The sequence below is a fragment of the Martes martes genome (genome assembly GCF_963455335.1).
Source record: "Martes martes genome assembly, chromosome: 4".
Classification (NCBI taxonomy): Eukaryota; Metazoa; Chordata; class Mammalia; order Carnivora; family Mustelidae; genus Martes; species Martes martes.
The window spans coordinates 126,624,362-126,652,259 of NC_137891.1; the positions used below are offsets into that span (position 1 = coordinate 126,624,362).

Consider the following 27,898-nt stretch of genomic DNA (forward strand, 5'->3'; position numbering starts at 1 on the left):
TGCAGATAGTCTTGGACTATTATATATAGACTGTGTTTCTTTTGTTCTCTAATACAGCAATGGCAGTTCAGAGTAGAGCTCCTTTGCCAACATGCTTTGTACCTATCACAGGGGCTTAAGCTCTGTCTGTTCGCATTATCCTTGGCATGCTTCACAGGAACTGCTGCCAGGCAAATCCCCCTATGTAGAGCCTTGGTTTCTCTAAAAATCGTTCACTGAATTTTCAGAGGAAAAGATTATGTGAGAACAGTAAATCTATGACTCACACAAGGAAACCTTCAAACAATCTGCCATCACAATAATACAAGCAAGCAGTCATATTTGTCAAAATGACAAGAATAGGCTCATTCTAAGGAGGCTCGTGAGGTCAGGCAACCTGATGTCCACATCTGGTGTCATGGAGGTCATTGTAACAAGCCACAGTGAACCCCCTGAGACAGGACCATTCATACATTGATTGAAGGCACATACTGATCTGTGTAAAAGACCAGACCCAACAGTGAGGCCGCTCCCCTTCAATGAGCCTCGTTTATCAGGAACAGCTGCAGAGCAATGACCCCCCAAACAGCTATTTCATTGTGCAGGTAAGTATTAAGATGCTGTTGGACAAATAAGACACACAAAGGCTTTAGGCTTCAACAGAGTCTCTCATCCAAAAGCGTGAATAACACAAAGAAGCCCAAAACGCTTTTTCAGTGTGACTCCCATGGCATTATCATACTATGTTTACCTCCAGTTGAACAAAAAAATAATAATAATAATAAGGGAAAAGATGCAATTGCACAGCGAATTTCACAAATTTCAACAGCTGAATCCGACAAAAGTGCCTCCAAACTAACTGCTGAGGTCTGAATTTTCCAGTTAGGCTTTCTGTCTCCCATCTAATTAACTGAAATATTGACAAAACTTTCCCGAATGTTGCCCTAGACCTACACTGCCTTACTGTCCTATTAAACCAGGTGCTGGCTGATTTATTTTCTCTGCAACTGGGGACTCAGAAATAGCAGCCACCTTTAAGGAATTTTTAATGGAGCTAAGCTCCCACATGTGCAGGCTAATGACATGGACCCCACAGCAGCGCCGGGAGAGTTTGTAGAGATTCTTCAGAACCGCCTTCCGCAGCAGAATATACACCCAGGGATCTAAGATTTGATTCCACGTTGCCATTCGGAGAGCGAAAATTGTTGTTTCACAGGTCTCCCGAGAATGATCTCCGTTTATTCCAATGTTGGCCATTGTCACCTGCAGAACAAGCAAAATAACAAAATCCATTGATACAGATAATTTCTCAGTCCTAGAGTTGTTTAACTTAACTAGCTAGGCTACAAGGTATTCATTTCACTTTCCACAAAGTGATGTTATTTTGCAAAACACTGACATAAAGAAATGAGCAGTAGCAGCAACATTGATGTAGACATCTGGATCCTTTGAGTTTATATTGACATTAAAACTACAAAAATGATAACTTACATGGCAAGTCAAATGTGCACAAATAGAATGACCCAAGAGAGGACAAACACTGATATAAGTAACTGACTTTTTCTTACTTTTGGGAATAGTAAATTCAAAGCCAACACATGTATGTTTCCATGAAAAAAAACTTGTTTATATGTAAATAAAAGTACAGATGAACTATAGATAAGAGGTTGTTAGAATGAATTCAGAGCATCTGAAACAATTTGCACATGGAAATGGTGTTGTTCCAGAATGTTACTTTTAGAGTTTTCTGTTTGGTAACTACAATACCAATTTCTTCTTATTTCATATTCCCTTCTCTGCATCCCTCACCCTTGCCTTAACTTGCCTAGAATATTCCAAAAATGCAATGGAATTTTCTAAGGGTTTTGAGGAAATGACTCCCCTTTATAGTACCCTAGAGTTAACAATAACAATGTATATTTTGGTCCCATGTATCCATTTCCTGACCACCCATGATGTTAAAAAGGAATAATTTTGTGGAATAAGTTCCGTAAGTGGTCCCAGCTACAACTTAAAACTGGCCTAATCACTGAGCCTAGCTTTGTGAAAACAAACAGTTGCAGAACAGACATACAAACTGCTTTGAAAACACCTTGGTTATTTAAAAAAAAAAAAAAAAAAGTAAGAATAAATGGACAAAAGGTGAAACTGAAAAATTAAGGGAGGTTTGGACCATTACACCACCAGCATTAAGAGAGGATATAACAAAGCCTAAAATCCAAATGAAAAGAAAATCAAGTCTTTCTTCTTAATGGACCATTATCAGAAGGAAATGTCTTAATTTGGCCTGTTGATATTAATGGCTGAAGGATAAATGGCCCTTATCAAAACCTTCATTATCTACACAACAAAGTACCAGCTCCTTAGCTGGTTCCTGGATGACACATCTGAGGTCTGCCACAATCTCATCTCCCCTGCACATACCTTATGCTCCAGCCTACCCTGAAGGCCCTCACCTGTCCCAGATGCACTGTGCCCTTCTCAGCTTTGGCTTTATTTTGAACACCTATTCCCCTTTCCTCTGCCTGGTAAATGCCTATCCATCCCTCAAGTCCCATGTAAAAATGGGTTCATTACCATAAAATTTCCCCAACTTTACCAACATGGATTAGCAAGTTGCTCTCTCCTCTGTGTCACCACAGTCCCCTGTCCACAACCAGTTACATCACTTCCCACACTGTATGATAATTATGCATTCGTCTCTAAATCTATACGCATGTCTTTTTTTTTTCTAACTTCCGGTACAAAAGTTGACACCTAGGATGTACTCAATAAGTGTTGGAATGAATAAAACTATATTATTTTCTATTCATTGAGACTATTTCTAGAAGCATAGGAACTAGTTATCAGAGGAACATCTGATCATCCACCATAACTGTCTAATATTTTGAGGCTTAAAATGTTTCTGAAAGCTTTAATACAATGTCACCCACTAGTAAAGGATTCCAAAGTGGTTTATTATCACTCAAAAAAAAAAAAAAAAAAACAAAAAAAAACAGGATCTTGTAATCCATGCAAATTCCTTGAGAAATGGTTCTTTGCTTCAGGGTTCATTTCCTAGGGAAATAATGTATCAAACTGCAGGTCTAAACATTCTGTAGCTCAGTAAAACCAACTAAGTTTCAACACAGAAAAAAAAAAAAAAAAAACCACAGTCTTCACCCAATAGTACCTGAGTCAGGTATAGACACTATGTCCCTGTTTCCCAAGTTAACCATTAGGATAGAATAAATAAACCTATATGGCCCAGTTTCTCTTAGAAGAAAGCAGAGCCAAGACCCAATGGGCAGTTGGAATGAGATATTTTCATTTTAAATTTTTCTTTACTCATCAAATTTACTCATCAAATATATATTGATTATCTGCTATGTGCTAGGTAATGTGTCAAAAGCTGAAGATATAATGGGAAACAAAGTAGGCATGTACCTGCCCTCAAGTTACTGACAATCTATTTGCTGGGGTTAAAGGGGGAGGTGGGGATTGGTTCAAGGATGAATGAAAAAGTATTTCTCTTGCCTGGTGAGTATTACATGAATGTATTTCCTATTAATGACTACAAGTGTTCCTAGGAATCTCAGGCCCCAGCCAAGAACCTGCTCTGTATAGTGTGGAACAAAGATGCTTCCTGTAATTGCCTGGAACAGCTGGGCCTGGTTTAGAAACACGCAAATTAAAAACACCTGGGTTACATGGTGTGCACTTCTCTCTCCCTGCAAACAGCTGTGTGGTCACCAACTGTGCAAAAGCATTATGTCCTCTGCAAGGGGAAATGAATTAGTATACTTTTTAGTATAGTACTGATAATGGTATATCATTGAAAATTCAGAACAACCTAAGTATCCAACAAAAAATAAATTGTGGTAATTTCATGTAACGGAAAAGTATGTTAACATTAATGTTTGGATTACTAAACTGAGTGATCCCAGTTTTGGGGGAAAAAAACCCAAGTACCTAATTTTGTGCATGTATAGAGAAAAGACTAGTGTGTGTATCAGTAATCCAATTAGTTATCTCTAGACAGTAGAATTACAGAGGATTTTTATTTTCACCTTTGGTTTACTAATTTTTTTCAGATAGATCGTGCTTTGCTTTTGTAATTTATGCATTTTTCCAAGTGATTTGTTGAAGTACTAAAGAATCAGAACTAATATGGATTATTATGCGTGTCTGTGTGTATGTGAATGAGGTACCACAGAATTGCCTAAACAGTTTAAGCCCTTGATAAGACTGGCAGGAGAAATGTGGGGGCTGGGGTAAGAATGAGGAAGTCTGCCATTTTCCCGGGGCTCTGTCAACAGTCACCTCATAAGCCCTGAGAGCATTCTTCTCTGGTCAGCCTACCCAAACTTGGATTCCAAGGAGTTGTGTACAGATTTTCACCAGACACTCAGCTTTTCATCTATCTGGTTTCCAAGAGATATCCAGCACACGGAACCAGAGAAATATTATGTTATTTTTTGAAAATATCTTCCTTTGGACCTTGGCACGTTACACTTGTTCATCCTGGCTAATGATTAGAATTCTAACTGAGAAATGCGCAGGACCAAGCATTTGGATATCCTATGGAAAAGTCAGTTAATTAACCTGATACCTTTAAACACTCAGCACTAAGATGAGAGAGAAATAATAAAGTCAAAGAAGTGTATGGGATGAAGAGATTATGTTCATTGCTGGTCGCAAAAAGCAAAATAGGTAGATGGTGAAATAAAATATTCATTTGTTTGGGCCATCTGATACAATTATATCCATTGTTAAGGCCACCAAAATTAATAAATATGCCAGGCTACTTGACTCATAGATAAGTTTTATTTTGGAAGTTATTCTATACATCCTCTACCGTTAAGTCTATGTATATCTGTGGGCCACTGTCAGGACTCCAGTAGGGGTCCACATTTAAAAGCAAGGATAATTTTAGGGGTGCCTGGGTGGCTCAGTGGGTTAAGCCTCTGCCTTCAGCTCAGGTCATGATCCCAGAGTCCTGGGATCGTGCCCTGCATCAGGCTCTCTGCTCAGGAGGGAGCCTGCTTCCCCCTCTCTCTCTGCCTGCTGTTCTGCCTACTTGTGATCTCTCTCTATATCAAATAAATAAATAAAATCTTTTAAAAAAATAAAAGCAAGGATAATTTTAAAAATTATGCTTTTGTTCCTCTGCGTAATCATAAAAGTATATTAATCTACATCTCACTCATATGTGGGATCTAAATCAAACAAACAACAACAAACTACACTCACAGATACAGAGAACAGAGTGCCACTTGCCACAGGTGAGGGAACTTCGTGGTGACATTAGCTAGACTTCTTGTGGTGATCATTTTGCAATGTACACAAATATCAAATCATTATGTTGTATACCTGAAAGTAAGATGATGTTATACGTCAATTTTATCTCATAAATCAATCTAGCCGCGAGTAGCTTTTGAGTGTTTACTATATCCATGTATTGTGTTAAATACTAGTGATGCAGAGGTGAATATTTAGAGAAACCTCATCTAATATGTGATATATGTTGCTTGTTCTTATTTCTATCTCTCAGACTGAAATAGAATCTTCTTGAAAGCATATATTTTCCTCTGATTGGTTCTCTGTTGTATCCCCAACACCTGGCATAGAGTAGGGCAATCAATATTTGTTGAGTGAATTAAAGGAATGAAGTTCCTATGAGGAAAGTCCAGTGAGAAGGCAGTTAAATGCTGTAGCATAAGACAGGCATGTAAAAGATGCCATAGGCCAGGCTATTTACTGACACATGATCTCAGGTGCAGTCATTGAAAATCTGAACTTTTTGCAAATTTTCTAGTATATCAAAACTTCGGTTATTCATACTTGACTAATTTTGATTTTATTGTGATTCTGCTGTAGTTTGTCTGAATTTTCCTTGGCACTATTTTTTTAAGGAAATTTAAATGAATACATGGTCAAAACTCTTTCTGGTGGAATGTCCAACTTCTTTAGACACCAAAAAATTTTCTAGAATTTTATCAACATCTATTTGCATACAAACGATATCTCTGACAATATCTCTGACACAGTTCTCATCTAGTCACTGAAGCAGGTGTTTTCACACGTTGTTCTCTTATTCTAAGAAGCAGACCATTCCTTCCCTCCTTTCTGTCAACACAGAACAGTAGCACAGAGACATTGACTTTGGGGAATGATAGGGTACACAGAAGTACAATCCACTGATTTGCAAGTTACTGTCCCTTATGTTATTATCATCCAAATACTGATCTTTGACACATAAATAGCCACAGAGATAGGGGCTAGTTGTAAATATGCAGTTACAACCCAGCCTTATTGGTTGGTGAAAAAGTCCCACCTAGAACCTTTGCCAAGGAACTGTTCCATTCCATCTCCAGGTTTGAGAAGTTGAACCTCTGTGTTATTTGGATGACTGGTGACTAAGGAACTAGGTACAGATGATAGATTTTTAAATGCCATAGCACCGATGAGTATTTGCAAATGAGAAATTTCATTTTTTTTTTTAAGGAATTTATGTATTCATTTGAGAGAGAGAGAGAGCACATGAGCAAGGAGTGGGGGAGGGGGGCGGAAGAGGCAGAAGGAGAAGCAGACTCCCTGCTGAGCAGGGAGCATAACCTGGGACTCAGTCCCAGGACCCTGAGATCATGACCTGAGTCAAAGGCAGATGCTTAACCAACTGAGCCACCCAGGAGCCCTGAGAAATTCCATTTTAATTGAATTGCAATGGCAGTTTTGGAAAAGGAACCTTATGTAAGTTACTGAATCCATCTCCAATAAACGGGTGACTTTTAGTGTTAAATATATTTGTGGTGATTGAGCCATACAGCCTTTGTGAAATAGAATATTTTATCTCTGCAATAGTGACTGCAAAAAAACTTCAGGAGAAAAAAATTACTCTTATGCAAATCCAAAAATATAAGTTTAAAAAAAACTATAAAAATTGAAATATAGAGGCTCTAAGAGGATACTTCTTTATAACTATTTTTTCCATTCTTAAATTGTATAAATGTCTACTCCATTAAATATAAGCAGTAACAATATTTCAGTCATTTTCCACTTACTGACTACTCATTAAGATTTTTAAAACAGTATTTTGAGCATGGGAGATGATTTAGAGATAAGTAAGACAAAAATACTACAATGGGAGGAAGACAAGAGTGTATGGTATTTCTTGTACCCCAGCTGTAGGAAAGCTGCAAAATATTGCCACAAAATACAAACATTTGTACAGAGTAACTTTTTATTTTCTACTGGATGTATTGATAGAAGTCTAACCAATGACCCAGTTGACAGCACATTCCTGCCTCTGCCGAACGACTCTCAGAGTTGCAAAGAAATGAGAAAATAGGACATGCTGGGTAGATTCTGTCCCCTTTGGAATGGGACAATCCCAACCATACGTGCATCTTTGCTCCTTCACACCAGCTGAAGACATGATGTGTAAAACAAGCAGTGGGGAAAATTTTAAACTAAACAGCACATAGAGAAGAAAAAAATGTATTATACCTGAAAAATCAAAAAGTTCACCAGAATCAAGAAGGTTCATTTGTAGAATCCATGTATTTTCATTTGCTAATCCAGTCTCTTCCCCCAGGCCAGCATTGTTTTTGTTTTGGGTTTTGGGTTTGTTTTTTTTTTTTTTCCTTTTTTGAGTCTTTTTAGTGTGAAGATTTATGCCAGAACTCATAGGAATGACCGTTCATATGGTCCTCAGCTACTAGACTTACAAAATAATGTTGTAACTTCCTTTTCTGACACTTCTTAAGGGAATAAAATATAGTCATTTATTCTGAGATACCAAATATAACAAAATGTAAAATAAATAAAATGTATATATGTTATGTCACATGTGATCACTTTAAGAAAAACTACAGAAAATGTAAAATAAATACAATCAAAAGATATACACTAGAGACCAAATAGAGAAAGTACTAAGTCACAATAAAGATAAATTATTCCTAACTGAATGAGAAACTACACAGTTAAGAAAACATCCTTATGACAAACCGCAGACCCCCCCATAGAATTTGACCACTATGAAAACACAAGCCAGCATGAGTCCAGAGAACTGGTCATTCCCGCAGTTATGGGATCCTGAGTCATGTGAAAGGCAGAAAGTCTCCTGTAAACCAGAACGTGCCACATGGGAGTGAGACACAGCCAATAATACTAATAAGAGAAAATAGAGCTGAGTATTCCCTGTGCTAGGAAGCCTCTTCTTACCTGTAGGTCAAATAATCATCCTAACAATGCTGGGACATTTGCATTGTTATCTGCATCTTACAGATAAGCAAAGTATGGTTCAGCAAGATAAGGGACCAGTCCATGGGAAACATCAGAGCCCGTCCAGGGCCTGTCCTTCTAATGACTCCACTCAACTGCCTACAGGCCCTGCCGTGCTCAAACTTCTTACCAAATGTCACCCAGAAAAGAGTAGAGAAAGCCTTCTGAGGAGTGGGAGACACTATGGAAGCACTTGCCTGAAAGAACAGAGACTTCAACAGCAACCACACGGAGGGAAGGACACCTTTAGAATCTGTTTCAGCACAAGAAAAGGGCATTTCCTGGCCCTATTCTTGCCACTTCTCCTGCCAACATCCCCACCCACCCTGAGGCAATGCTGGGATGGAAGGAGAAAACAGTGCAAAATGGAGGCCCTGTTCCCACCATAAAAATGCCTGAAGAAGCCTTTCTCTTTCTTCCTTTAGATTAACACAGATACACACACCTTGCCCCTAAGATAGGCCAAGGATGACAAGACAGGGGCAACTAACCAGGATTTAGGATTGATGTCTCCTAGTCAGAGGGACCCAGGGAATTCTGTTCAAGTTTCTTAGCCCAAAGCTAGAGATGATATCAAGTAAACAATTATGTGATCATGTGATCACTACTACCAAGACGCAAGTTCATACCTCAGAAAGTAAAGCAGGAATGTAACTAAACAGATTCTAAGAGCAAAGGGAGACAAAATATGATTCGCTTATCATAAACACACAGAAGTCCACATCGCCTCACATGAGAAGACAGAATCACCATATCTTAGAGAAAGCAGGTAAGTTCCCTTTATGCAGTCCAGTCCTCTTTATAAAACAGAAATTCCTTACAGGTATCTTTGTGTATCTGATGGAAAAGATTCCGCACGATCCATGGGACAATCTCTTCCATTTAAACTGTGTGAGTTATTGGGGCACCTGGATGGCACCACCAGTTAAGCATCCAACTCTTGATTTCAGCTCCAGTCATGATCTCAGGGTCATGAGATCAAGCCCTGAGTCAGGCTCCGTGCTGATCATGGAACCTGCTTAATATTCTCTCTTTCCCTCTTCTGTGCCCCACCCCTCCCCATGTCTGCGCACGCGCTCTCTCTCTCTAAAAATAACTTAAAAACTGTGTGAGTGGTTGAACATTCTCTAGCATCATGAGCTGAAATTTACATATTCTAGTTTTGGCCTCCAGAGCATCCTGGATTAAGTGCTGTAAGTTTTTCACATACTTTAAAAATAACACTAACTTCTATCTATTTCTCCATTTCTTCTACTGCTCGTCATAAAACATGGCTTGCAAGTGCCTGGCTGTCCACTGGTTTCTTGATCTTCCTTTAAAAAATGCACTTGTCAGAAATAAAATTTACACTCTCTATATAGTCAAACAAGGACAGAGCTCAGTGAACAAATCATTGCTTAAAATCCAGACAAACCACTCCTATGTGTGCCTCCAGGATCACCTCAGCTAGTTTCTCCTTTGAATAAACCCTAGTTCCCAGGACATTATAGGAAATAAGCTTCTCACTTATGAGATGTACTTCTAGTGAAGCAAGACAACCTTCACATTTCCCTGCTTTTTTCCAAAAATTTTTTCCAAATTATTTACTTCGAAATAATTTCCAAATTATTCAGAATTATATGTATAGATATATAAATATTTAGACATAGCCATGCATGGTTAAAGTCCCATATCTGTGATTCAATCTTAATGGATTTGCATTGCGGTATAAATATCCAATCTGGGGGCGCCTGGGTGGCTCAGTGGGTTAAGCCTCTGCCTTCAGCTCAGGTCGTGATCTCAGAGTCCTGGGATTGAGCCCCACGTCCGGCTCTCTGCTCAGCAGGGAGCCTGCTTCCCCCTCTCTCCCTGCCTGCCTGCCTCTCTGCCTACTTGTGATCTCTCTCTCTCTGTCAAATAAATAAATAAAATCTTTTTTAAAACAAATAAATGAATAAATAAATATCCAATTCTCGAGCCTCAGATACGGAACCCAGGGCAGGACCCTGTACACTCTATCCACTCACAGGATGTCTCTTAAACCCACACCCTGTCCCCCCAAGTTTGCTGTCTTACCACTTAAAAACCAGACCATTCTATTATGGGCTCCTAACTGGTCCTCCAGACACAATTTACTTATTCACTTATCTTATTTCAACTTGTTCATTATATTTGTCAAATATTTCATAAGTGCCGCAACATGTCATTTTCCCTGTCCTTTCCTCACCAGGAAGGACCTGTCTAAATCCTCTACCCTTCCCATCCTTTCTTCTCCAGGAGGCCTTCCCTAACCTCTCTATAGCTCGTAATCTCTCATTCTACACTTCCATCACACTTGCCACCATTCCACTAGCATTGAAAGACACCATATCAGTACCATGTGCAAAATATATTATAATGAAAAAATGTCAACATAATAGTCCTTCGATTATATTGTGAGTGCCTTCTGTCTTTACCTTCTTCAGATCTTTCTCCTCTACTTTTGACAGGATAATTGGGAAAAGACTCCCACAGCTGACAATGAGAAAGACAAGAACTAACAGGTACTTTCAAGCATGGAATTTTGGAGGGCTAAGCAGAAAGTAGGACAGACAGCCCCAGATTCAAGAAGTCAAGAATTCAAGGTGAGAAGTAAATAAAAGAGAAGTAAATAAAAGTTTATGTGAGCTCCTGTTTCAAAGACAGCCTCTGACTCTGAGACCATTCATCTCTAGGCTGCCCAGAGTGCCTATGTACTTCAGATTAAAGGAACCTGCTACACTTAAAATTAGTTTAAAATGTTTAGTTTTTTAAGGTGATAAATATGTATTTTTACTGTTTACAGGGAAGGGTCCGTAGTCTGGTCAAAACTGAGAATCACTGTGGATGATAAAGAACAAAGGCACAGATGCAGAGATTCTTACCTGGCCAGATCCCAGCAGGGCTTGGGGGCCTGGAAAGGGCAGGGGGCAGGGAAGAATAAGTCAAAATGCTACAACAGAGATTTCTCTGTCTTAGCAGTCCTAATCTCGGCTAAAGGGCTTCTGCCATCCCTGTACCTTTTGTATAATAAGTTGTTAGACTCAACGGCTAACACAGACTAGTCAGTGTGTTCGATTTGACTCTAGAAAAGTTCTGGCCTACCTACAGTTGGCCATTGACTATGCCTGTCAGTGCGTGACAGCTTCAGCCACAGAAGAGAGGAAGGAAGACCAGACCAGTCCACTGGGGTGACTTAGGCACCGTAGGAGCAACGGAATTCCTTTGCCCTAATGTGTCTTCAAGAAAGGAGAGAAAGGGGGGGAAAATGTTGGCATTTCATATCCTTTAACTATTTCATCCTCACAAAACTCCCAGGGGTAGTTACTATTTTTCTGATACTGCAGATAAGAAAACAAAATCACAAAGACATTAACTTGCCCAAGTTCCCAGTGCTGGTAAGTGGCAAAGGCAGGATTTAAACCCATCTACCTGGCTTCAGAGCTTCTGATCTTAATGGTTTACTAAACCATTCCCAGTAATGAGACCAATAATCTTGTTAGATTTATGAACAAGATACCAAGCAGAAAATAATAACAAGCATTTATGAGTACTTAGTATGTTCCAGATGCTGTTTTATTTATTTTTAAAAGATTTTATTTATTTATTCGACAGAGAGAGCAAGCACAAGCAGGGGGAGAGGCAAAGGGAGAGGCAGAAGCAGGCTTCCCGCTGAGCAGGGAGCCCCATGCAGGGCTCGATCCCTGGACCCTGGGATCATGACCTGAGCCAAAGGCAAATGCTTAACGGACTGAGCCACCCAGGCACCCCCAGACACTATTTTAATATTTTACATCTATTATCATACTTAATTCTGTTAACAACTCCTTGAGGAAAGCAGTACTTTCCCTCTGTCAAAAAGAAGGAGCTGAAGCATGGAGAAAGAAGTTAAGTAATTTTCCCGAGGACATGGAACTGAAAAGCGGTGGGGTCAGGAGTTGAAGAGCTGGAGATGGTGAGTGAGGGTGCATGTATTGGCCTCCTTGGGATTACTAGATCTCATTTTTAACTCACTAGGGTTGGCTTTTTTTTAGATTTTGTTTATTTATTTGACACAGAGAGAGAGAGATCACAAGTAGGCAGAGAGGCAAGCAGAGAGAGAGGGGGAAGCAGGCTCCCCGCTGAGCAGAGAGCCCAATGGGGGGCTCGATCCCGGGACCCCGAGATCATGACCCAAGCCGAAGGCAGAGGCTTAACCCACTGAGCCACCCAGATGCCCCAACTCACTAGGTTTTTGTTTCTTTCTGCCTATATCTGGTGTTCTTTCTAGCTGATCCTAGCACTTTTTCACCCAGTATTTCTATTAATGCACTTTCACTAAAATCTTTTGTTAAAATCAGGAATGTATGCTATTAAATACGTCACTCAAAATCTCTCATGTCCATAACAACAGATTTAAGTGACAGGTAGGTCAGTTGGGTCAAGGACCACCCAGCTGAGGGGTCCTTCAGAAGCAAGGTTGTCACAAAGACACAAGGGTAAAGGAAACCTACCTGTGCTGGAAGGGAAGGATTTCTTTATATTTACTAAAAGATAAAAAGTGATGCAGACAATAAGACAAAACTCAGCATCCTTTTATTTCTTTCTTCATATCTATCCCATGATGAATGGCATAATTTTCCTTTTAGTATCCTCTTTCATCATTTGACTGGTCTTCAGATGTCCTATTGGATCCTGTTTAATTTTTTTAACCCCCACTTGTAATTGTTACCCTTAGTCCATCCTTTCTGTTCTTTGGCACCAATGAAAATAAAAAATCAATAGGCAGAATAGTTAGATCTTACAAGAAAACATGTGTATGAGAATATATGTGTTTGCTTATATGTCCTGCCTTGTTATAAAATAGTTTGAGGCATTTTACTTTGAACTATGTTTTTAACAGCACTGTAAACTCTAGTTCTTTCTAGTTTTGATTATCTATCACAAACCCATAGTTAAGCTAACAAAACACGGATTATGCCTTAAGCATTGGCAATGATAGATGCAGAAGACATTTTCATCCTAATCAAGAATTTTAACTAACATGTCATATCTAAAGTAATTATTTGCAACTCTATGAGTTAGAAAGAATAGACTTTTTTGGAAATTAGTCATGGTATTTGAGCCACCCTCTTTCAGGAACAAAAGACTACTTTGTTGGCGACACTGTTTCAACAGCAAAAGCAGACTGGGGAAGGTGTTTCAGTAAAACATCTGCTCTGAAACATACTATGTTTTTCCAAAGAGAAACTTCTCTAACTGGCAAAGTTCATTTATTATTACAGAAATTCAGGAAGAATTTGTCAAGCATTCTCTACGTTCTAGGACAATAATTCATTAGTTAATGAGAATCTTCAATGAAATGAGTGTCCCTTTAAAAATAAAAGGATAACCGGGGCGCCTGGGTGGCTCAGTGGGTTAAAGCCTCTGCCTTTGGCTCAGGTCATGATCCCAGGGTCCTGGGATCGAGCCCTGCATCGAGTTCTCTGCTCAGCAGGGAGCCTGCTTCCCTTCCTCTCTCTCTGCCTGCCTCTCTGCCTACTTGTGATCTCTCTGTCAAATAAATAAATAAAAATCTTTTTAAAAAAAATAAATAAAAGGATAACCATGATCCATTCTTCAACTGTCTCAGCAGTAGATACCACAACTCCATCAACCCCATCAAGACTTTGTCTCCTGGCCTCCTTTATCCTCAGTGCCACGCTCCATACTTGGTACATAATAGGCACTCAATAAATACCAAATGAAGAAATAAATCAGTAAGAAGGAATTTTAGGGTCCATGGAGGCCACAAACCATAGCTATTGTTTTATACTGTGCAGGGCACATGGTGGGTGCCTAACTAATAATCGGCATACAACCTTCTCTATAATGCATAAAACTATCCCAATTTACTTCAGTGGCCAATAGCCACCATAAATGAATAGCTTTCATCAAGTTCATGATACCATTACGTTCAACATCCAATAGAAGACAGATTTAATGGGTTGTGGGATCTTAAGTGGGAGTAAGGACATCTTTTTAAATTTATTTTACTTTAATTATTTACTTCTTTATTTTTGGTAAGAGACTAAGTTATTTAAAGTGGTAAACATGGGTCTTGAAAGTTTAGCATAAGCATGCCACCAATGTATGTTTCTGTATGATTTTAGGGATGCAATTATGATGGCATTTTTGCATTCCATGAATCATCACTTCCCTCAGGCTTCAAAAAGTCAATCAGATACTGTCATATCAGCATAATAATAATAATTTTAAAATAATAATAATAAGTTGCACTAAATTCTTTTATTAGTAAGTCAAGACTGAAAGACCAGCAATCACTGTCTAAAAATCAATTTTATTAAGATATTTTTATATTAAATTTTTATATTAAATTTTTATATTAAAATATATATTTATATATTAAAATATATTCCATATATTTATATATAAATATATATATTTATAAATTATACTTATTTGTAAATTATTTATAAATTTATAAATTATAAAATATATATTTATATATAAAATATAAAAACTTACTACTTTATGCCATCTAAATTTCTAAAGATTCCCATATCTTTTTTTAAAAATGATAAAAGTCCAATTTTTAAATAAAAAGATAATTTCTACAATGCGAATATATAGTTATTAGGTAGAGCTGATGTTCTTTCTGCAAAAAAGTACTAATTGTCAGATTTCTTTTACCTAAGAACTCACAGTTGCTAATATGAATTATATCTGCTGTCACTGTAGCTGAAGCCTAGGGCTTATAGTAAAACATAAGAAAACTTTTGAGAATGTTTCAAATGGTCCACTAGAAAGGATATATCAGCCATGCTATCATTTATCCTTAACAAGGGGTTCACGGTCCTGCCAGATTTGGCTTTTATGAAGCATACTGAGTCCTCCATCTATTTTATGGATAAGTCGTGGTTATTTCTACAATGAACACAAGTTCATTCCACCCCTTTTAATGAGTTACTGTAACCCATCTATGAAATGTCCTCTGACTCACTACTGACCCCATACTTTTGCTTCACTGAATGCACCTCATTCCCATTCCTCCCACAGGTCATGATGCCAATCATGAGTACTTCAATGTCATGCTCCTGACTGAGATATTGCTCACTGCCTCACACGAAGCTTGCTGAACAATATGTGGTGATCCCATTCTTTTTTTTTTTTTTTTTTTTTTTGGTCCAATCTCGAGGAGCTATGTTATAAAAAGCCAGTGGCCCGGCTTCCTTCTAAGCAATCATTGGTGTTCTTGTTCTGCACCCTGATGTTCAGGAAGATCTGCAGGTGAAACTGTTTGGGACCCTGGATATCTGGGGCAAATGGGGTGTTCCGGCTATATAAGTTATACATGTCAACTGATGCCACACACGTCAATTATTCCTGCTGACAAATGACACCAAATAAAGAAAAAGGCAAAAAACACCAGCACATGCTTAATGAGCTTCAATCATCTCCTGCTGACTATCTTGAGAAAGAATCGTGCATATAGAGGAGGTTCTGGAATGCTCCTGCCCCCTGGGATCTCGGTATGGTGTTGAATTTGATGCTACATTAACGCTATACTTCAGTAGGCTCTCAGAAAAAAGCCTTCTGTTTTCTGTCACTGAATAGGATATCACTGTGAAATAAAGGTCTAGCAATAACTTTTTAGCTCCAATGAATAGCTTAAATTGTGTATAATTCTTGCTAGTTCTTGCAGTACAATGGAGGACCTCGGTGGGGTTTTTTTCTTTATTTTTGTTTTTTAAAGGCAAATTATCCATCTGGTATAAACAAGCCTTATTATCAGGGCACCTGGGTGGCTCAGTCAGTTAAGCATTGAACTCTTGATTGCGACTCAGTTCATGATTTCAGGGTTGTGAGATTGAGCCCCACATTAGGTTCTGTGCTATCCACCCCACCCCTCTCTCTCTCTTAAAAAAAAAAATAATAATAGTCTCAGTAACAAACCAATGTCAACTACAGTTCTCCTCGGTATAATAACTATGTGATAAATTATTATATAAGAATATCACCAATTCCAGAAGACTGTTTCCAATTTTTAACAATCGAATTGGAACGGTTTCTAAGATTTCAAAGCAACACACAAAATACCGTTTTAGACTTTTTATATTGTGGTGTAATAAGGAATTTGGCTGGCCATTGTCCCTGATTCCTGGGAGGGAACCTCTAAACCCTTGGAATTTCTTAAATGATGGGTATGTCTTTATTACTCATGGTGGGCCCCTGGAATCATGGGTGTTTGTGCTAATGAGGTGATTTCTGGTGAACCCCCTAGGTAATTTCAGGATGGGGGCAGGCCAAGGTGGAAAAAACAGTCATATAATTACAGATGGTCCCTAACTTACGATGGCTCAACTTGGGATTCTTCAACTTTATGATAATATAAAAGCTGTACATTCCGCGGAAACCATACTTCAAATTTTGAATGTTAATCTTTTCCTAGCCCAGCCATATGCAGTATGATCCTCTCCTATGTTGCTGGGCAGCAAGTGGCAATGAGACAAAGCTCCCAGGCAGCCAGTCAATCACCAAGGTAAACAAATGATACACTTATAACAACGCATACAACTGTTCTGCTTTTCACTTTCAGTATAGTAGTCAATAAACTACATGAGACATTGAACACTTTATTATAAAATAGGCTATGTGTTAGATGATTCTACCCAACTGTAGGCTAATGTAAGTATTCTGAGCATGTTTAAGGTAGGTTAGGCCAATTAGGTCATTAGGTTAGATGTATTAAAAGTGTCTTTGACTTACGATGTTCTCAACTTAACAATGGGTTTATCAGGACAGAATCCCATCATGAAGTCAGGAAGATCTGTGATGGGTTGGGGCTTTGAGCCAGGAGGTGTTGGCATGAACTCCTGGAGACCGACATGGTTAACAATTCAATCAATTGTCTGTAGGTAATGAAATCCAATAAAAACTCTGGACACTCAAAGCTCAGGTGAGCTTTCCTGGTTGCTGCTACAGACTGATGAGCTGGGAGGGTGAAAACATCCTGAAGACGTGGAAGCTTGGTATTGGGGACCCTCCCAGATCTCACCCCATGGGTCTCTTCTTTTGGCTAGCCTGCTGGGTATCTTTTATAATAAAGCTGTAATCATGAGGACAGCATTTTCCTGCATGCTGAGAGTCATTCTAGAGAATTAACAAACATGAAGAAGTCGTGGGAACTCCTGATTTTGTAGCCAGTTGGTCAGAAAAGCAAGGATCCTGGGAATCCTCAGGCTTGCAGATAGTGTCTGGAGTGAGGGCAGTCTTGAGATGGTGCCCCTAATCTGTGAAATGTGAAATAACTCCAGGCATTTAGCATTGGAATTGCATTGCAGGTGCCTTGTTACATCTTTGAACATGTCAGAGTGACAAAGGTGACGTAAGGCTGGACGTACTGCCATAGCCCTGGACAGCTTCAGTTTAGGCATCCTGATAGTGATCTTGCATGGTGGGACTGGATGCTATTTTCATCCCATTAAGGAGCAGTTGGGAGGATAGACATGAACTTTTCAATTAAGCGTGATGGTTATCCCAGGTATAAGAGCAGTAAAAAATTCTCAGCGTTTTGTTCAAAGTGTAGAGTTTTGAATGGAGTTATAACACAGTCCCGCCGATTGACATTGAAAACAAATATTCTAGGGGCACCTGGGTGGCTCAGTGGGTTAAAGCCTCTGCCTTCGGCTCAGGTCATGATCCCAGGGTCCTGGGATCGAGCCCCGCATTGGGCTCTCTGCTCCGCGGGAAGCCTGCTTCCTCCTCTCTCTCTGCCTGCCTCTCTGCCTACTTGTGATCTCTGTCTGTCAGATAAATAAATAAAATCTTAAAAAAAAAAAGAAAGAAAACAAATATTCTATTGTAGAAAAGATTAAATGTCGGAACTGGAAACGACCTTAAAAATCATGAGGCCTTATTTGTTCCTATAACAGGGAAGAAAACAACCAGGGCCAGGGAGATCAGTGATTTGCCCAATAACTATTTAACATCTGAGCTGGGACAAGAGAAGATCTGTAATATCTAAAATCATGCTGTGATTCTCGTGCTCCTTGTGGTAAGAAACTGCTCAGGAACTAAAGCAGATAAATTCTAGTCAGGCTGTCTTGCCACTGAGAGAGACAGCAAAAAATGGCATTCAGGATATGCTCAAATGTCTTGTCTTCTATTGATCATTAGAGTAACACTTTCTCAATGTCTTCTTTACATTTCTGCTGACAAAACATAATAAAAGGGGTAGCCAATGCAGATATTCACCATTCTAGAAGCATTTATAAAGCATCTATTATAAATCAGTACAAGGCATTCAGAGATGTCAAGATGAACTATTAGCCCCCCCTTTTCTAGTGGGAGGATCTTCATATTTCATAAAAACATAAATGCCGTTGTTTGAGTTCTGTGATCAAGGCCACTAGGGAGCACCGTGAAGAAAGCTGTGAGTATTGTGGAAGGGATTTCTCTGCCTAACTAAGGAAATTTGGACCCTATTCTGCAGACATGTCAAGTCATTAAAAGTTTTTAGGTAAGGAAAGGAAACCAAACTTCCCTGTTACATACATGGGACATGACCTTGCCAACTTGCTTGAAGCTCTTGAAAGGAAGGTTTATCCTGTTGCTTTCCTCTCTATGTGGCTCCAGGCTAACAGTGACTTTTCCAAAGCTGTGAAGAAGGTATACCCTAACTTTGTATTCTTCAGCCTCCATTATAGAAGTCTTGTGATAAAGAATGTAGAATTGATTCCTCATCTGAACAATGAAAACTCAGTTCTGTCATTCCTGGCTCAAGTGAGGAGCATGAAGAAACTTGAACCACAGAGAGAGAATCGGGCACCCACAGCTGAGATGTAAGCACATTCAAGGACAACGCCTCACACCTCCATCCCCCTGAGTGGCCAAGGCACTGTCTGGAGGGAAAAGCAAGTAAGAGACCCTGGCTGCAGAAGTCCTTCCAACACGAGGCTCTCCGATTCTATAAGGAACAGCAGAGGGTGATGCTGTTGCTTGTACAAACTTCTGCTTCTCAGGATTCCAGGGACTCAAACTGATATACTCCATCAAAACATGCAAATGTAAACTAATCATACAAAAATAATATATTCATCTAGAAAATACAACAAAATCTTTGTTGAGAGGTCTTGCAGTTAAGAATATCAGTTTTATTATCAGACAAAGCCAAACTGAGGGACATCCTACAAAATAAAGCAAGAAGTGTCAAGGTCATGACAGACAAGGAAAGACCAAGGAAACATGACAATGACTGCTGTCATGACCATATAATGCCGGATCTTGAATTGGACACTGGAACAGAAAAAAGACATAAGTAGAAAAGCTGGCGATCTAAATAAAGTCTTTACCTAAGTTAACTACCTTGTTCTAATGTGATCTTTTCATTTTGATAATCGTACTATGGTAAGACAAAATGTTAATATGAGAGGAAAGTGAGTGAAGGATATCTAGGAACTCTCCACAGTAATTCTGCAAACTCTTTGGTACATCTAAAATTGCTTTTTAAAAAATTTAAAACATAGGGGTGCCTGGGTGGCTCAGTGGGTTAAACCCTCTGCCTTCGGCTCAGGTCATGATCCCAGGGTCCTTGGATCGAGCCCCGCATTGGGCTCTCTGCTCTGCAGAGAGCTTGCTTCCTCCTCTCTCTCTGTCTGCCTCTCTGCCTACTTGTGATCTCTGTCAAATAAATAAATAAAATCTTAAAAAAAAATTTTAAACATACTTTTTTTAAAGAAATACAGATTTTAGAGTCAGAATCCTTGGTTTAAAATATGGTTCTATCACTTTCTAGCCATATAACCTTGGCAAATTCCTTAATCTCTCTGTGCCTTACTTTCTGCCAGTAAAATGAGAATTTAAAACAATTTTATAAATGAGTAAGATAAAGTAAAATATCGTATCTAAATCCTCAGTATTGTGTCAGATACATAATAAGTCCCTTAAAAATTATATCTAGTATTTGCTTATGAACATTACCATAATTATTATAGTTGTCATTACTATAGTTATTATTATTATTAGGATTTTCTGGTTCTGCAGTCACTTCAAGAACTAATAAAAGCTCAACACTACTTTAGATGGTATGCATTTATCCTTTTCTTTGTTTCGTTAGAGACAGATGGAGTAACCCTGCTCCAGTACATTTTGGGACTAACTAAATCAACCAGTCTTGGGTGTGTACAGTTTGCTGAGTGTGGGGTGAGTGGGGTGGGAACCCAAAGGGACAAGTACAGCGATGGAGAATTTCTTATTAGCCTTGAACAAGTATCCTCATCAAGTTATATCATTCTCTCTTAATGAGTAGACAATTATATACCAGCAGGAGCAAGACATCACCAACATCAAGCAACGCATTACAACAACGCATACACGGACAGCTTATTTGCTGTCAGTTACAACCAGATCTCTGTGTGCCAGAGATTTTCTCTTCAGAAATCTGGTACTGATACTTTTGCTGGATTGTATGCCACTTTTAGATATCTTAGGTAAATCTTAACTACACAGTTTCCAAGAGTTAGGAATGTATCAGGACAATACATGAACTAATGAATTACCATGAATGAAATAAATGAAATGAATCAATGAAAACCCTCTAGGTCTCTTTTTTAAACAATAACCAGACAGTCCCCAATATACAAACTTTTGAAATGTCACTCATTTATAAGTTACCGTTTAGAGTACAGAATACAGCTCACCATAATGTAGCGTCTACTTATGGTGTAAGCTAATTTAAAATATTGTACCACTGACATAAAAAAATTAACTGAAGTGAAATTCTGTTGCAATATTAGTAAACCTCACAAAAAAAGTTGTTTTCTAAATTGAATTTTATATCACATTTGAATGCTATGTAGAGTTCCAATTTCTGGAATACCTATTTCCTTGTTAGTCCAAAGGTACTCACACTTCTCTTTCACATTCTCCTTTACCCCAAAACCTGTTATCCAACTCAGACTTCTAATCATGACCACGTCCCCATGAACTTTGAATCAAACTATTTCTCCTCCTTCCACTGCTCTAACAGGCTTACCCCTAGGACTCACCTTCTAACAGCATTATTGCTTAATTTAAAAAGTGAAATTTCTGGGAGGGAGTTCAATCTTTTTGCAGGGCAATGTGGTAAAATATATCACAAGCCTGCATCAGGTAGTTGCTCTTCAAAGTACCAATTCCATGTCTGTGAATCTATTCTCATCAAGTAAATAGAAATAGTGGGCAAAAATCCACAGGACGTTCATCTCAGTGTCATTTATAAAACAGGAAAGTAGAAGCAACCCCTAACAATATTGGTTGTAGTACACCCACACAATGGAATAGGGGACCTCAGATCCACAGGATTCTGCCAACAACTTGAGTAAATGTTGAAAAGGATTGTTCTCCCAGACCTCTAGGTTAGGGCCCCATCCTGCTCATACTTTATTTTCATTTACCTGAGCAGAGAACCCAGCTGAACACACCCAGACTTCTGACCTACAGAACTATGATATTTTATTATTTTTTTTAAGATTTTATTTATTTGAGAGAGAGAGACAGAGAGAAAGAGAACACGGGCAGGGTGAGGGGCAGAGGGAGAAGCAGACTCCCCCGCTGAGCCGGGAGCCCGACTCCCCCATCAGCCTCGATCCTGGGATTCCAGGTTTATGACCTGAGCCGACAGCAGACACTTAACTGACTGAGCCAACCAGGCACCCCAGAACTATGATATTTTAAAGTGGGTGCTGTTTCACCTACTTTAAAATATTAGAATTTGTTATGTATAACAGAAAGCTAACACAGTATTTATGAAGGGCTTGAAATTAGGAAAAGTTCTTCATCTGACTTCAGAAGTCTACAACAGCCATTACACAGATACCCATTAATACTACCACTGCTTAACATAACATGGCAATTCCTAGCTAATGCTTTGAGGAGAAAATGAGGCATATAAGAGTCAGAAGAAAAGAGATAAACTTTTGTTATCTAGAAGTGGTTAGAATCAATAAATGATTAAAACCAATCAAAGAGTTCAACAAGTTATTGAATATATGACCAACTTAGACAAATCAGACACTTCTCTAACTAACATTACCAACCATAGAACATAATAAGCATACCATTCAAAACAGCATATGGGGCGCCTGGGTGACTCAGTGGGTTGACCTCTGCCTTCGGCTCGGGTCACTATCTCAGGGTCCTGGGATCGAGCCCCGCATCAGGCTCTCTGCTCAGCAGGGAGCCTGCTCCCTACCCCTCCTGCCTCTCTGCCTACTTGTGATCTCTCTCTCTCTCTGTCAAATAAATAAATAAAATCTTAAAAAAAAAAAAAAATCGGGTCGGTGAGTGCAGCCCTGAAGTTGGAAACTCCACCAGTTTTCCAAGTTAGGGAATCCTACTGAGGTTCTAAGTATGCCATTCAGTTGGGAACGAAGTCTGATTCTTCCTTCTGAGTAACAGAAGGGTAACAGAAGGTAGAGAATAGTAGTTAAGCACCTTGACTCAGAAAGCACAGCCTCTTCTCAGGTCGGGATTTGCTAAAGTTTGTTATTTGGGGCCAGCTGTCTTTCTCTTCCCAGCAAGATTCACTTCTGCAGGGTACTCAAGGTTTAAAATATTTTAGGACCCTACAGAAAAACTCTGCAGAATAAAATCATAGGCCTTTTTCATATTTGATACAGTTTAAATGGTGGGAACCGTGGTATTAAAATCAATAGCGAAAAAAAAAATTAGGCTTTTATTCCAAAATCAAACCCTAAATAAACCCCCAAAAAAGGATATATAAACTCTTGGTACACGGTCCATGTGGCATGTAATACACACTTTCCTATAAATGTGTGTGTGTGTCCTTCGTATTATAATCACATATGCAGTGATGACTGAACATTTCTCTTTTGTATTAAAATAATTATTAGGGCATCTCAAATCTGATTTCTCCAGAGTCAAGAAACAGAAAACCATTTGTAACTAAAACCTGAAGCTACCTAATTTTGTGTGCATGTGTGTATGATGCTATGCAAAACCAGAACCAAAAATTAATAACACTAAAAAGAATTAAAAGGGAGCCAAATAACTTCATCTCAAGAGCAAAACGCAGATGGGTAACTACATATTCTCAGCCAAGTTAATGCCCCTCAAAGTGCTCTTTGCTAAACCAGCAGAGAAGATATATTGAAGTTATTAAACAAGCATAATAGATATGATATAATTAAATGTTTCCTTTATAATTATACTTTAAGCCTTAAGGAAAATTACTTTGAAAGTGTTTCCTTTGTTGCTCTCAAGTTAATCTTCATTTAATAGTGATTTATTATTTGCTTTACTTCCCCATAAAAATTCTAGAAAAGTAATTTATCCATTATTTATGTGTCAAATGAAATTTCAAACCAACAACTTTCTGCTATAGTTCTTCTCTATTGCAATCTATTTTTCATCTGGCAGCCGAAGTCATCTTTTTAAACCACGTATCAGATCATACCTTTCCCGTGTTAAGAAACTCTCCAAAGGGGGCACCCGGGTGGCTTAGTCGTTAAGCATCTGCCTTGGGCTCAGATCATGATCTGAGGTCCTGGAATCGAGCCACACGTTGGGCTCCCTGCTCAGCAGGAAGCCTGCTTCTTCCCCTCCCTCAGCTGTCCCCCCCTCAGTTGTATTCCTCTCTCACTGTCTCTGTCAAATAAATAAATAAAATCTTAAAAAAAAAAAAAAAACCACCTCTCCAAAGGTTTCCCACTGAATTTCAATCTAAAGCCAACATGGTCCATAAGACAATCTAAACCCTGCCTTCCTCTCCATCCTCAAATCCTACCACCTTCACCAGCGCCCCCTTGGTCCAGGGAATGGCCTTTGTTTTGTCCCTCATTACCACAGCTCAACCCCACCACTGGGTTTTTGTGCTGACTGTTCCCTCTGCCTGACCACCACGCCCACATATCTCCCCATTCCTGGCTCCTTTTTTTCACTCAGGGCTAACCTCAGAGGGAGGCCTTCCTTAACCATCCAATCTAAGAGTCCCAGCCCCCACTTCAGTGGCAGGACTTACCACTATTTGAAATCATCGCATTAATTTATGTACTTAGTATCTCTCCTTCCTTCTCTCTCTCTCCAAACAACCTGTAACCTTTGGCAACCACCACTGCAAAAGAATACAACCTTCATGAGAGAGGGAATATTGCTTGTCATGTTCAGCACCATACCTAGTATCCGGAGCAGTATGTGACACTTGGAAGGCACTAGGAAAAATATTTATTGAATAAACGAATGAGCATTTCTAAACATATTATATTTATAGACGTGTTTTAATTGCTCTTTTATAGCAAATTCTCACGAAGGCCATATCTTCGGCTCTCTTCAAAAATCAAGGACTATGGCATCCTCCAGCTACAAACATGCCTGGGTATGATTGCAAACAGTAGTGTCCTGATACCAAAACCATCAGATTTTGCAAGACATTTGGAATAAACAGGCTTTTCAGTGAAAGACGAACATATTTTCAACATAAAAGTTTGTTTTGTTGTAATCCTCATGTCACCCTCTGGTTTTAATCAAAGCCTCACTGGTCCCTCAAACATTCAGCAAAGATTTCTTTCTCCTGGAAGGGGCTTTACCCTTTCAATGACAGAAGAGAAGAAAAAGAACACTTCTCCAAAGGTAAAAAATTTCTGCCAAAATCCAGGTTATTTTTAATAGTCAATATCAACTAACAAAGCTGCCATATTTGTTTTCATTTGGAATTTTTAATTTACACAGATAAATTAGGATGCCTTTAGGTTTGGGACAGGGGCAGGTAGGAGATTAAGGACATTGTAATGCTCTGGAAGGGAGAAGAGAAACAACAAAAAAAGTTTTTTTTAATTTTTTGAAGGCAGTCCTTTTAGCAAATCTGTTCAAAGATTTCCTTTCAATTAGGTCTACGTCAGTACAACAATAAGAGTACAAAAATAATCCTCCTTTTAATCATGTTTATGTTTTCTCCACAAATCTAGTGGAGACATTAAGACATTAAGGACATCACCTTAATGTCTTTGAATGGTCTTCCTATCAGAGCTCTTTCCCATGAATCTTGACTTAAATCTGAAGACATTTTGATTTTAACTAAAATTTCGGTTATAATGCATAACTAAGGCAGTTGTGTAACTGCTCTGGATCCTAAATGCAAGTAACATCAAGCCTTCTATGATTGCATCCTTTGGGTGAACCCACTGCACATGCAGAGTCATGTCTGAGAAAATATGCAAGCGAAAATATAAAAAGGTTTTAATGGGTTAATACTGATAGAATACTGAGAGCATTGTGTCTGGCATATGGTAGGAGTTACTGATGAAATTGTTAAATTAATTAATCCTTACACTACAAAACAAAATTTCTGAGCAAGAATGAACTTTACATTTAAAATGATCATCACGGGCGTCTGGGTGGCTCAGTTGGCTAAGCGGCTGCCTTAGGCTCGGATCATGATTCCAGGGTCCTGGGATCAAGCCCTGCATGGGCTCCCTGCTCAGCAGGGAGCCTGCTTCTCACTCTCCCTCTGCCTGCCACTCTGCTTACTTGAGCTCTCTCTCTATCTCTGTGCCAAATAAATAAATAAAATATTTTTTTTAAAAATGAAATAAAATGATCATCACAATTAGAGTTGTATAGTTATATTTCCAAAACTTAACTTGTTTTTTAAAATAACATTTAAAAAATAAAATCCTTATGTGACATTGATACGTATTTAATAACCATAGCTATAAAGATGTTGTTTTATCACTAATTTCATTTGTGATTAAAGAATTCTAAAGATGAGCTGCATTTTCCTTGAGCCTTTCCAAGAAGTATACCAGACATCACAGGAAACAGAGCAGAAACACATGACATTGACTCTGTCACTAATGAGCTCCCTATCCAGTTAAGAGATTAGACAATCACAAAACAAACAGTGGGAATTTTATGATTATATAGAATTAGATGCTATATTTTATCCATAGAAAGAGAGACAAATGTGGACTAGAATAATCAGAATGGGTCTCCTGGGGAAAATTATTACAAATGTAAACAAAACAATGAATTTCAGAATTATAATTCCTCTAATAAAAAGAAAATCAGATTTGAATCAGTGTAATGTGCTACAGTAACATATTCCTACAGAGATCATTTTAGCCACCAGGCACACACACATTTGGCTACACTTCATGCTAAACTATGTAACTTTGGCAGGTTTTTTTAATGAAACAGCCTTTCTTCAAGCCAGTTTGAAAGGAAAAATACTCAGTTACTCAATTAGCCTTTATATATGAGCATTCTGACTTTAATTATAAAACACTATTCAATGAACAGTATGTACCTATTACTAAAGCCACAGCACATTCATCCCTCCCTCCCCTCCTCAGGCTGCGTGGGATAGTAGGTCTGTCATTGAGCAGGAAGGCCCAAGGCTGCATTTGTCCCTCCAGCCACCACAAAGAGGGGCCTTCAGTAGACAGGAAAAATGAAGGTAGTTCCAAAGTAGACATCTCCTTCTTTCAAGCTAAAACATTTTTTAGTGTTTTGGCCTGACCAGGGAAGGGGGTAGGGAAGGGAGGGGAGCAGAAATTCCTCAGGACTCTTTGGGTTCTATTATTTTGCTCAATACCCGAATACACAGGGCATCACTCAGAATTCACTGTGAGGCATGATTTTTAATTGACTGCTTGGTTGTTTTTTTATACTCTTCCGCAGATAAATAATCTCTGGGCGAGTCAGGCTGGTTTGAACTTGAGATTTTGGCAACCATATAAAACAAACCAAGAAATTCAAAAGAAGGATAGCACCAACACTGTGACTTACATCCTAATGTTAATTCATACACGGCAGGGGGGCGGGGAGGTGTTAGAGACAAGGGCGCCAATATAGGTAAAAGAGTTTATCCATTCATCTTTACAGCCAAATATAAATAGTGTGCTAAATGGACCATGTGGAAATCCACATCAACCTTAAACTATCTAAATAAGCAGAGTGACTTTGTACTACTATCATTTAGCTTATACAGATAAACCTAGAGCATGCAATTAGGAGAAGGTCAATAGCACACGGAGGAAATTATTCCTAGAGAGACTACTGGATTTGCGAACATCCAGGAGAGCATTTAGCAAACTGGCTTCAGCACCCATATCCATAGATCAGCCTGCTATAAGTTTTGAGGGATGAACTAAAATAACAAAGATGTCTTCCAACTGCCATGCATTTAGAACTGCTTGGTATGTTTTTTCTCTTGTTTTTTCTCAGCAATTCTTCATACTCCTTTGAAATGAGAAGCAGTCTGCCTTAGCTGTCTTTGGACTTTCAGGAGAGGAAAGAATCACCACGCACTTAGAATCATTTCAAAAGCCCCTCATGCTATCAAAGTTTATTAAGACTCTGGAACTTTTCAAAATTCTTCGGTATGTCAGGTAGTTTTTCAATTCAGAAATAGTGTACGAGAGAAATACTGAAAGTGTCTGTGGCAAAAATATGTAGATATAAAAGCACATAAAGATTAAACTATATCAGAAACTAATTCTCCATGCACGCAATGAACAAAGCATAATGATAAAGATATCTGTTGCTACTTTTGTGTTGCAATTTGGAAACAAACTTTATGTTAGGAAACGAGGAGTAAGAAGGCATTCACACAGTTCTTTCTCTCTATGTACAGTTCTAGTCCAGCTTTTCTCTAAAGAATGCATCTGTAGTGTCAACA

The 27,898-nt window shown here is 38.7% G+C and overlaps 1 protein-coding gene across 1 annotated transcript in view; it reads right to left on the reverse strand.

Annotated features, from left to right (window-relative positions):
• Window positions 1-939: 939 nt before the first annotated feature.
• The window catches only part of PTGFR (prostaglandin F receptor), a gene marked incomplete at both ends in the record, with an annotated part of 39,901 nt that continues 12,942 nt past the window's right edge, over window positions 940-27,898 (reverse strand). Inside the window, one exon of the mRNA XM_080801102.1 lies at window positions 940-1,242. Coding sequence (XP_080657228.1) covers window positions 940-1,242 — 303 coding nt within the window. The remainder of the gene's footprint in view (window positions 1,243-27,898) is intronic.